Source organism: Mus caroli, chromosome 14 (genome assembly GCF_900094665.2).
Source record: "Mus caroli chromosome 14, CAROLI_EIJ_v1.1, whole genome shotgun sequence".
Lineage (NCBI taxonomy): Eukaryota > Metazoa > Chordata > Mammalia > Rodentia > Muridae > Mus > Mus caroli.
This window is the reverse complement of record NC_034583.1, coordinates 46,995,008-47,005,067: the sequence shown is the minus strand read 5'-3', so window position 1 is coordinate 47,005,067 and position 10,060 is coordinate 46,995,008. Positions and strand designations below refer to the sequence as shown.

At 51.1% G+C, this 10,060-nt stretch overlaps 3 protein-coding genes across 3 annotated transcripts in view; 1 reads left to right on the top strand and 2 right to left on the bottom strand.

Moving 5' to 3' along the window:
- Window positions 1–1,950, top strand: part of Emc9 (ER membrane protein complex subunit 9) — a 4,222-nt gene extending 2,272 nt beyond the window's left edge. Inside the window, exons 3-5 of the mRNA XM_021181551.1 lie at window positions 1,341–1,410; window positions 1,494–1,588; window positions 1,726–1,950. Of these exons, the coding sequence (XP_021037210.1) occupies window positions 1,341–1,410; window positions 1,494–1,588; window positions 1,726–1,906 (346 nt within the window). The 3' untranslated portion in view covers window positions 1,907–1,950. The remainder of the gene's footprint in view (window positions 1–1,340; window positions 1,411–1,493; window positions 1,589–1,725) is intronic.
- Psme1 (proteasome activator subunit 1) lies at window positions 1,941–5,005 on the bottom strand. The gene is made up of 11 exons (XM_021181552.2): window positions 4,792–5,005; window positions 3,839–3,871; window positions 3,633–3,695; window positions 3,425–3,535; window positions 3,306–3,351; window positions 3,086–3,183; window positions 2,804–2,872; window positions 2,656–2,723; window positions 2,496–2,550; window positions 2,334–2,420; window positions 1,941–2,168 (listed from the first exon to the last, which is right to left on the bottom strand). Exons 1-11 carry the CDS (start codon window positions 4,828–4,830, stop codon window positions 2,088–2,090), a joined length of 750 nt encoding a protein of 249 aa, XP_021037211.1. The 5' UTR covers window positions 4,831–5,005; the 3' UTR covers window positions 1,941–2,087.
- Window positions 5,006–6,968: 1,963 nt separating this feature from the next.
- On the bottom strand, window positions 6,969–8,402 carry Fitm1 (fat storage inducing transmembrane protein 1). The gene is made up of 2 exons (XM_021181550.2): window positions 7,978–8,402; window positions 6,969–7,607 (listed from the first exon to the last, which is right to left on the bottom strand). Exons 1-2 carry the CDS (start codon window positions 8,241–8,243, stop codon window positions 6,995–6,997), a joined length of 879 nt encoding a protein of 292 aa, XP_021037209.1. The 5' UTR covers window positions 8,244–8,402; the 3' UTR covers window positions 6,969–6,994.
- Window positions 8,403–10,060: the final 1,658 nt, after the last annotated feature.

Here is a 10,060-nt window from a genome sequence, read left to right as displayed (position 1 = left end):
AAAAAAAAAAAAACCGCTCAAGGATGATTTTATTAAGAGTTGAAAAGAAAGGCAAGACTCAGAGGAACAAGCTGTGCTTTCCAGAGAAGAGAGGAAAGAAGGGAAAGAATCATACCTATAAACGAGCACAGAGGACAGACTGATCGCAGACAAGCCCAGCACGGAAGTCAGACTCATCCCAGACAAGCAGCCCAGCTTCAGAGAAAGAGTGAGGAAGCACAAAGGATCAGAAAAAGCACACTTAGGTTCTAGGCAGCATCTGAAAAGTAACAGGGAAAAGAAAAGTTTTGCTTTTCTGACTCAGGCCTCAGAAAGTTGGACAGATGCAGCCAAACCTCATGGTGGCTCCCAGGGATGGCGGAAACGACTTCAAGTTAGCATTTAAAGTAACTTGTTCCACTGGGGCATTTTCATACATACATACCTCCTCCTCCTTCTTCTTCTTTCTTCTTCTCTTCTTTTTTGGTTCTTAAAGACAGTTTCTCTGTGTACCCCTGGCTGTACTGGAACTCACTCTGTAGACCAGGCTGGCCTCAAACCCAGAGATCCATCTGCCTCTGCCTTCTGAGTTGCAGGATTAAAGGTGTACACCACCACTGCCCGGCTTCATACTTTATTCTTATAATTTTTTTTAAAGATTTATTTATTATATGTAAGTACACTGTAGCTGTCTTCAGACACTCCAGAAGAGGGCACCAGATCTCATTACGGATGGTTGTGAGCCACCATGTGGTTGCTGGGATTTGAACTCTGGACCTTCGGAAGAGCGGTTGGGTGCTCTTACCCACTGAGCCATCTCACCAGCCCCCATACTTTATTCTTAATTGTCCCTCCCCATGGAGCGCACACTGTTCTGCCCCACTTTTGCTGGTTCCTAACTTCCTATCCAGTAAATTCTTTATAGTTTTTTTTTTGAAAACTTTTTATTATATTTATGTTTTGCCTGTATTGTGTATTTGTATACCATGCAGTGCCCCTGGAGGCCAGAAGAGGGCGTTGGGTTCCCCTGGGCCTGGCTATCAGTTGCCATGTGAGTGTAAATTCGAACCCAGGTCCTCTGGAAGAGTAGTTGGTACTCATAGCCACTGAGCCATTGCTCCAGCCCTATTCCTTTTTAAATTTGGATGATGAAGGCAAACTACCTTCCCCAACGCCTACTTTAGATTTCATCTCTCAGCAGCAGTATCTGAGACCTGTTTCCCACAGCATTGAAGCATCCAGCAATCGTGAATCAAGCATCATGCATACCGGACACTCCCAGGCTAGGGGCCGGGAGCACCCGGGAGACCTGGGTCTGCCCTCAGTTGGCTGCTCATTCCTCTGATCTTCCCTCTACACAGCCCCGGGCCTCTGGCCTTGAAAATCGCTGGGCGAATTGCAGAATTCTTCCCCAGGGCAGTGCTTATTATGGTGAGACTGGGGAGACTTTAGAGTGGGGAGGTGGGGAGGGAGTGGGAGAGGGTCCTTAAGACTCTCACCCTTTGTTCACCCAGCTGGATAATAAGAAATTGGTGACTCGGCCTCGTGTACCTCCAGTCATTGTCCTGGAGAACCAGGGTCTTCAGTGGGTGCCCAAGGACAAAAACTTGTGAGTGCTCCCTTCCCTCTGTCTCTTGGACGCTCAACACTTGAGGCTTCCTTTGTCCCTGCCCTTCAGCTTCTCCAGACACAGTCCTTAAGTCAGTGTCTAGCCCCACTGTTTCACATCCGTGTTTTAAATTTCAGAGTGATGTGGAGAGATTGGGAGGAGTCACGACAGATGGTGGGCGCGCTGTTGGAGGGCCGGGCCCACCAGCATCTTGTGGACTTTGACTGCCATCTTGATGACATTCGGCAGGACTGGACCAACCAGCGGCTCAACACTCAAATCACTCAATGGAGTGGTTCCACAGATGGAAATGCCTAAGCCAGAAGGGTTCACATACAATAAAGACATGGGCTGGTGGGCAACTATGTATTTATTGTGTTTGGGAGGCAGAGTGAGGGAGAAACCCCAGCCAGTAGGAAGAAGACTGGGTCCAGTCTAGAGTTCCTGGTGAAGAGCAGGAAGGTTTCTGCTACACCCATCACAGAACGAGAGAGGGGGCTCAATAGATCATTCCCTTGGTTTCTCCACGGGGCTTCTTGAGCTTCTCAAAGTTCTTCAGAATGATGTCATATAACACAGCCTATCGGACCACAGAGTGGTGGAGGTCAGCCACGGCCCCCTGGTAGTTCTGTATCCCATTTTTAGCTGTTCTTTGTCATCCTCCACCCCAAGACTGCTTGGTCAGAAATCTGATGGCCTGGGGAAGGTGCTTCTGTCCACCCCTGCCCTCCTCTCCCTTCCTCACATAAGCATTTCGGATCTCCATGACCATCAGACGGATCTCCTGGTACTCCGCCTCGTCCAGCTCGTGCACCAGCTGCCGATAGTCACCCTGCAGAAACTCAACAGTTAGTCCTGACTTGAAATCTGTCTTCCCTGGAAGCAGCCTGACCTGGGCCTCACCTACCACGTGGGGCTGCTTGGCTGCTTTGGCCACCGCGTCACCCCTCTCGGAGAAGTACCTGTGGGAAGTGGAAGTAGTATGTAGAGAGTGGGAAGAGAAGGTGGGCGCCCGGGCCTGTCCCCAAAGCAGAGTGTGCTGAGGGTGTAGTGGTGAGGCCACTCACTTAGAGATCTGCGTGTGGAAGCCTTCCAGCTTGGTGTGAAGGCTGGTCATCAGCTCAAACACCTTTTCCTGAGGAAGAAAGTGGAGAGCTGGGGAAGCTCAGGCTGGTTGCACAGTAGGGCTGTAGATTGAGGGGGCAGTGCTCTTACCTGGACAGCCACGCCAAAATTATTCCCATCCTCTATCCGAGGTATCTGTAGCTGCAACCAGGTAGTGACCTTGGAGCAAAGGAACGCATCGTGGCTTTATCACCACATCCTTCCTTCCCCTCTGTATACATACCCTGACTCCCAGGTTCCCAGTCTTCCCTCGTCTGCCCACAAGTGGACAGAGGGATGCCAGGTCCACGTTGAGCCCTGGCCTGGAGCACCTGCTTTGGCAGGGACCAAGAGGACAATGCCTGGAGGCGAGACGAAGGCAGAAGAGCTCACCAGATTGAGTTGCTCAGTGACATCCTTGATCTCAGGCTTTAGGCGTTGCAGGAGGACCACAATCTTCTCATTGCAGTTCACTGGGCCACAGGGAGGACCTGGAGAGCGTGCAGTGGGTCAGGGAATGACTGGGCGTGCGAAGTTTGGAAAGGGGAAAGCAGAACTGCAGCCTAGAAGCTCTGGGACACCAGTGTCTTCCCAGTACCTCACTTCCCAGTACCTTTGTCGTCTTCGTCTCCTTTCTTCTTCTCTTCCTTCTCTTCCTTCTGTAGGGAGGAAGAGAAGGACTGAGGCTGATGTTCTCTATGGCTGGCCCACCTCCCAGGTCTCCCAGCTTGCCTCCTGTTGCTTCTTCCGCTCTTCCTTCTCTTTCTCTTTGACTGGATCAGGTACTGGGATGTCCAACGGAGCCTTCAGATTGCTCAGGTTGGCTTCATTGAGAGCTGGCTCCTAGTGGTAGGGCTGGAGATGAGGGTGTTCCTCTCATCTCACCCCACCCCCATCCCCGGGCTCCTTTTGAGTCCTTGCCCGGGGAGCCCCCGAGTACCTTTAAGAACGCATCCAACTCTGAGATCTTCTTGGGAAAATAGCTCCCAAGCAGGTTCTCTGTCTGGGTAAGGCAGTGGAGAAGGACAGGGTCAGAAGCAAACACCTTTTCCAAGGCAGTCACGTAAGGGTTCACACTGCCCAGTGAGGGAGGCCAGAGTTGGGGGAGCTGGGTGGGGGTGGGGTCCCTGATGAGTTAGGTCTTACCTTGCTACACAGGTCTTCACGGAACACATCCACCTGTAGGGTATACATAGGCAATCCTTCACAAACCTAGCTTTAAGGCCAGTTCTTTTGAGGACAGTTCCCTTTAGGTGTAGGGGCTGACTTGGGGAATAGAGAAGCCACATCTGAAGAAAGTCAGATGGGTCCCTATATAGGGTGGTATGGTAGTTTTCAGCACACCTGAATCAGGGAAGAGTTCAATGGATCCCCAAGGGGGGCTGAATTTAGGGATAAGAATATTTCTGAGCCAGCTGGGTGTGATGGCGCACGCCTTTGATCCCAGCACTCAGGAGGCAGAGGCAGGTGGATTTCTGAGTTCGAGGCCAGCCTGGTCTACAAAGTGAGTTCCAGGACAGCCAGGGCTACACAGAGAAACCCTGTCTCGAAAAACCAAATATATATATATATTTCTGGGTCACCAGAGTTGTGCAAGGAGCGATAAGAGAGCCCTGTGGCCAGGCGTGGTGCCACAGGCCTTTAATCCTAGCACTCCAGAGGTACACACAGGTGGAACGCTGAGTTCAAGGCCAGCCTGGTCTACATATCCAGTTTCAGGAAAGCCAGAGCTACATAATAGAGGGACCCTGTCTCAAACCAAACAGAACCCTAAGACAGTGGGCAGAGAGAGTGCAGGTGCATGCCCTTTCCGAGGGAAAGTCTGAGGTGGCAAGGGCAAGTCCCTCTTCAGGTCTCTGTGTGTAGCCCTGGCCCCAAGCCAGCAGACTTCACACTAGCTTCTAGGCTCCATTTCACCCCACTGGACCACAGCCGCCTCACCTACTCCCAAGGGATCAGGTGCTTCTGGCAGTAGCTAGGGAGCAGAACCCCCGACTCAGGTGAGGGGGGGCTAGGGAGTGGGCTCCCCAGAGCTCTGGTCTGCTCTGAACCACGCCTCTCTAAAGCCTCTCCGACCCACTCGAACCCGCAACGCTCACCTTGGCTTGGGCTTCGGGATGGACCCTCAGTGTGGCCATGGCCAGAGCCGGGGGTGGTGGTGAGCGCCCGCACGAGGAACCTGGGGTGGGCAGCGGGAAGGGAAAGCGAAAGCACAGCTCGAAACCTGCACGGCCTTCCTGGGTTTGGGGAGTGGAGGGACTGGAGGAGGCGGGGACAGCCTACTGAGAGGCGGGGGCTCCGCCAGCAGCCGGAGTAGCGTTTCCGCCCGGCGTCGGGTCTCTCCGCTTGGCAGCCAGGCCCGCCTCCCAGCCAACGCCAGCACCCCTGCCCCTTCCCACCCTCGCCTGCCATTTCCCGGCACCCCCTGCTTCTGCTAGGGCCAGGGCAATAAATAAGCCTTACATGGGGGTTTAAAATCCTTAATGATCTGGAGTATGATCTGGTCTCTCTTCGTCTTCCCAGCGTGGTCCCCTGCCTAATATACTCCCGCCCACCAGACAATTATGCGGAGATGCTGGCACCATCCTTATACAAGAGTCAATCAGCTCTGCACAAAGCCATTGTGGCACCCTCTATTCCCCAATAAACCACTCCCCCACAGCAGGGACTCAGGCCTCTATGATAAAATCCATAAAGACTTTTCTTTCACAATCACCCGTCCTCTTCAAGTCCATTGCTTTCCACACTCATTCATTACACAAGCAAATGCTTGTAGGCAGTGTTTATTCTGCTCCAAGAACTCTGCCCTTGAGAAACCTGCAACATTCTTCCCCTCAATATCCTCACACAGTTCTCAGCGTGGATGTCAATTTTTCTGAGAGAATGTTCCGCCATCATTCTTCAGATGTTCCGCCATCATTCTTCAGAAAGTATGACCAGCTCAGTATGGCCATGGCACCTGTGACTCTGATACCAGCCATTTTGTTGTTGTCGTTTGTTTTTTTTTTTAAGTATTTATTTATTTATTATATGTAAGTATACTGTAGTGTGTCTACAGACACTCCAGAAGAGAGCATCAGATTTCATTATGGATGGTTGTGAGCCACCATGTGGTTGCTGGGATTTGAACTCAGGACCTTCGGAAGAGCAGTCGGTGCTCTTAACCACTGAGCCAGCTCACCAGCCCGTTTGTTTTGTTTTTGAGACAGGATAATACAATGGTTTAAACAGGAGCCAGGCAAAAGTTCTGCAAGGGCTTAGTGATAGCTATTTAGTTTTGAGAAGTGTTAATATGCAGGTAGTAATATAGTAATTATGTGTATGTATGTATATACATATATGTGTGTGTATATATATATATATGTGTATGTATGTGTGTGTTAGTGCATATGACTTTTTTTTTTAAAGATTTATTTATTATTATATGTAAGTACACTGTAGATGTCTTCAGACACTCCAGAAGAGGGCGCCAGATCTTGTTACAGATGGTTGTGAGCCACCATGTGGTTGCTGGGATTTGAACTTCGGACCTTCAGAAGAGCACTCGGGTGCTCTTACCCACTGAGCCATCTCACCAGCCCCCCCTTTTTTTTAAAAAAAGATTTATTTATTTATTATATGTAAGTACACTGTAGCTGTCTTCAGACGCACATTATGGGTGGTTATGAGCCACCATATGGTTGCTGGGATTTGAACTTCGGACCTTCAGAAGAGCACTCGGGTGCTCTTACCTACTGAGCCATCTCACCAGCCCGCAGATGACTTTCAATAAAACTTAACTGCCAGGCGTGGTGGTAGTCCCAGCACTTGGGAGGCAGAGGCAGGCAGATTTCTGAGTTCAAGGCCAGCCTGGTCTACAAAGTGAGTTAGTTCTAGGACAGCCAGGGCTACACAGAGAAACCCTGTCTGGAAAAACCAAAAATAAAATAAATAAATAAATAAATAAATAAATAAATAAATAAAGCTTAACTTATAGATTGGAGATTTTGAGTTTCATGTAATTTTCACACATCCAGAAATATTTTTCCAACTTTTTCTTTCCCGAGGCCAGGTTTTTCTGTGTAGCCCTGGCATCCGCAGAGGGAAGCTGGTGCATCTAAAGGCTGCTTTAGTGGTACCATCCCTCGACATCACAGCTCCCGAAAGACCCAACAGGATGGAAGTCACGTACAGGAAAACACAGGTCAGCAACTTCAAGAAATGATGAGGAAGGAACTTGAGCATCTTACCCTTCCCATCCTCTCTCTCGGCCCGAAAAGAATCGAAGGAGACAGAGCCAGGCCTGGTATGCTTTTATTTTTTTCAGTTATGTTTGCGCATTGAGCGGGATCGAGGGAAGAGCCCGTGGCCTGGGATCCCAGGGGACCAGGGTTGATGGTACCAGCTGCCATAGGTAAGGTACCAGGCAAACGTGCCTACTGCCGCACCCACCACCTTGTGGGTATATTGATGGAAATAGATGACCGTGCAGAGCAGCAGGAAGTTCCAGAGGCCCAGCAGCAGCACGTTGAGTAGGAAAACAAGACGCAGTGGGGCGCCAGCTGGTAGCCCATGGGCCAGGTACTTGGCAAACACAGCGGCTTCCTCAGCCATGAGGAGGCAGCAGAAGGTGAGGAGGAAGGTGTGGGAGGAGACAGTGTAGCCCCTCCACTGGTGGCCGGCTGCCAGGCAACTCTTGCGGTCGGGCAGCTCATGCAGCAATAGGCCCTGGGGCAGAGGCTCGAAGCAGGAACCCGTCAGGTCCTCGATGAGTAGGAAGGCACGTCCGGCCCCCCGCCATACAGCTGCCCCCACCACCAGTCGGCTCAGGTGCCTGGCAGTCACTGCTACACGTCGTGTAGCCAGGAACACCACCAGCAGCACAAAGCCCCCCAGGAAGGTGCATGTCCAGCCCCAGGCTGAATTCACAAACTTTCTGTGGACAGGAAGTAGAAAAGCTAGTTGAGATCCCCAGTGTCCGATCTCCCCATCCTGACCTGTGTCCCATACATTATCCATTAGTTTTTGTTTTTGTTTTTTTTATAACCCCTATCATTTCAATGTTGCCCTTCTCCTTGCAGGACCACAGGCAACTAGGGTCCACTTTCCTCTTCTGTCCTTTACTTCCCCCGGCACCCCCAGGCTCTTTTCTCTCCCTCTCCCCTCCCCCTCTCCTCCTCCTGACCTTCTCAACCTCCTAGCCTATTTTTAGCATTCAGACTGGCAACAGAACACAGAGGCCTGAAGAAGGAAGCTGGGATCCCAGGGTGTAGAGAGGCAGCTCCTATGGACTTCAGTGGACTCACATGTTGAAGAAGTTGCCGTGGCTAGCGAAGATCGTCCGAGAGTTAACGTGAAACTGCAGGAGGGGCCCAAAGATGACCACTGCTGCCAACCAAGCATGGTAGAGGCGCCGTAAGCAAGGGCTGCCCAGGAGGCGGGCGGCTTGTTCACTTCCAAAGTACAGTAAGGCAGAGGCCACCCAGAGCAGCACCTTGACCAGGCATCCCAGCAGTGCTCGGACTCGGGTCCCGGCCCCCAGCCCTGCCCCCACCGTCGGCCCCCGCTCCATGTTCCCTCCCCTCCCCACTAACTGTCTGCTCTGCTGGAGGCTGAGGAGGGGCTAATGCCCCCCCTCCCCTCCCCTCAGACAAGGATAGGCAGTGACAGGTGTGGTAGACATAGGGCAGAGCGCTGTTGGCAGCTGGCAGGCGAGAAAGGGGGGCCAGCAAGGGGCCAGTTTGAGGACTGACGGTCCACATGGCCCTGGCCTTGGGTGGGTGGAAGTGTGTCCTGACATAGCCTGTGTCCTTTTCTGTTAGCTCTGCGCTCTCAGTTCCAGCCACATTCGAGTTGGTGTTTCAGGGCAAGGCCTGCCGTTCCGAGCTGTCCTTGTCCAAGGCCAGCTTGTGTCCGCTTGCCTTATTTTGGCCAGCTGAAGCCCATCTACGCTCATCTAGACTCTACCATGTTTTTTTCCTGCACAGAGAAATCTAGGTCATCAAACCAACCTAAACCTTGGATGCCTGTATTAATCAGAGTTTTCTAAAGGAGCAGAACAGATAGAATCAATCTAAATCAAAAGAGGATTTATTAGAGGGCTTTATTATGGGCAGTGGGCTGCCTAATTCCAAAAATAACTATCTTCCTACAGAATATCGACCAGGTGGCTGTTCAGTCCATGAGGCTAGATGCCTCCATTGGTCACTGTGCTAGAGTCCCCAAGACCTAGGATCTGAGAGCAGTAAGGAATGCCTCAGCAACGGACACATGAACTTGCCAGGGAGGGGGAAAGCAAGCAGGCAAAAAGCAAAAGCTTCCTTCTTCTGTGTCCTTTCACTTGGATGTGGCCCCCACCAGATATGGGTCCTTGTCCTGGAGCTTTGAGAACAAAGCATGGTATCATGGGAAGGTGATGGAAAGGGGATGGGGGGTGGGCATGGTGTTGGCCCTATAGTTATGGTGATTTCCTGTTGCCATCCAGATGAAGTCTCTAAGAGGCCAGTTAGTCGCAGGATGGCTGTGCACACTGGTGGTGGCAAAATGAATGCACAAGGTGTCACCTAGTGTGCCACAGCTTATGCTCACCATGCTAAGAATCAATCAGAGAGACACTCATGTGCCCTGAGGAAGGCAGCTTGTATAAAATGATGACCGGGTCCTCAAATGATGGGGTGAAGATCCTAAGAAAGGCATATCCAGTCTGGCATCCATCACAATGTTAAGTCTGTTCTCCGGTCAATTACCTGGGCTGCGTGGCTCACACAAACCTGGCCTCTCAGTGTGTGCACTGGGCAGCACCTACCTAAGGAGTGCCTGATACTCGATAGCGGTTTCTTTCCTCCTTTCTTAAAGCTGGTGGTGGGGTTTCAGAGCAGTGGACACCCACAGAGTACAAAAGGAAATGAACAAGGTAGGACACCCAGGTCATGGGCCCAGTTGTGATTGAGAAAACCAACCCTTTCTTTTCATGCCTTGATGCTAATGAACTGAAACTCTGAACCTGTAAGAGAGCCCCAATTAAATGTTGTCCTTACAAGAGTTGCCTTGGTCATGGTGTCTGTTCACAGCAGTAAAACCCTATCCAAGATAAGGATCAAATCAAGTTCACTGCCAGCTGATCTACCTGGTGAGTTCCAGCCCAGCCTGGGCTACAGTGAGGCTGTCTCAAACAAATAAAGACAATAACAAAATTCAAAAACAAAAACAAAAACCCCAACCAAACCAAACCAAACACCCCAAACCAAAAAACCAACAACAAACAGTTCTAGAGATCATAAAACCTTAAGAGTTGCCAGGCGTGGTGGCGCACACCTTTAATCCCAGCACTTGGGAGGCAGAGGCAGGCGGATTTCTGAGTTCGAGGCCAGCCTGGTCTACAAAGTGAGT

Excerpts from the sequence above, each read along its gene's own strand:
- Psme1 (XM_021181552.2), bottom strand. The coding sequence starts at position 4,830 with ATGGCCACACTGAGGGTCCATCCCGAAGCCCAAGCCAAG. Across the intron at positions 2,873-3,085 it reads TCACTGAGCAACTCAATCTG|GTCACTACCTGGTTGCAGCT; the intron begins GTGAGCTCTTCT and ends CTTTGCTCCAAG. Across the intron at positions 2,169-2,333 it reads TGGAGATCCGAAATGCTTAT|GCTGTGTTATATGACATCAT; the intron begins GTGAGGAAGGGA and ends GTGGTCCGATAG.
- Fitm1 (XM_021181550.2), bottom strand. The coding sequence starts at position 8,243 with ATGGAGCGGGGGCCGACGGTGGGGGCAGGGCTGGGGGCCGGGACCCGA. Across the intron at positions 7,608-7,977 it reads CACGGCAACTTCTTCAACAT|AAAGTTTGTGAATTCAGCCT; the intron begins GTGAGTCCACTG and ends TCCTGTCCACAG.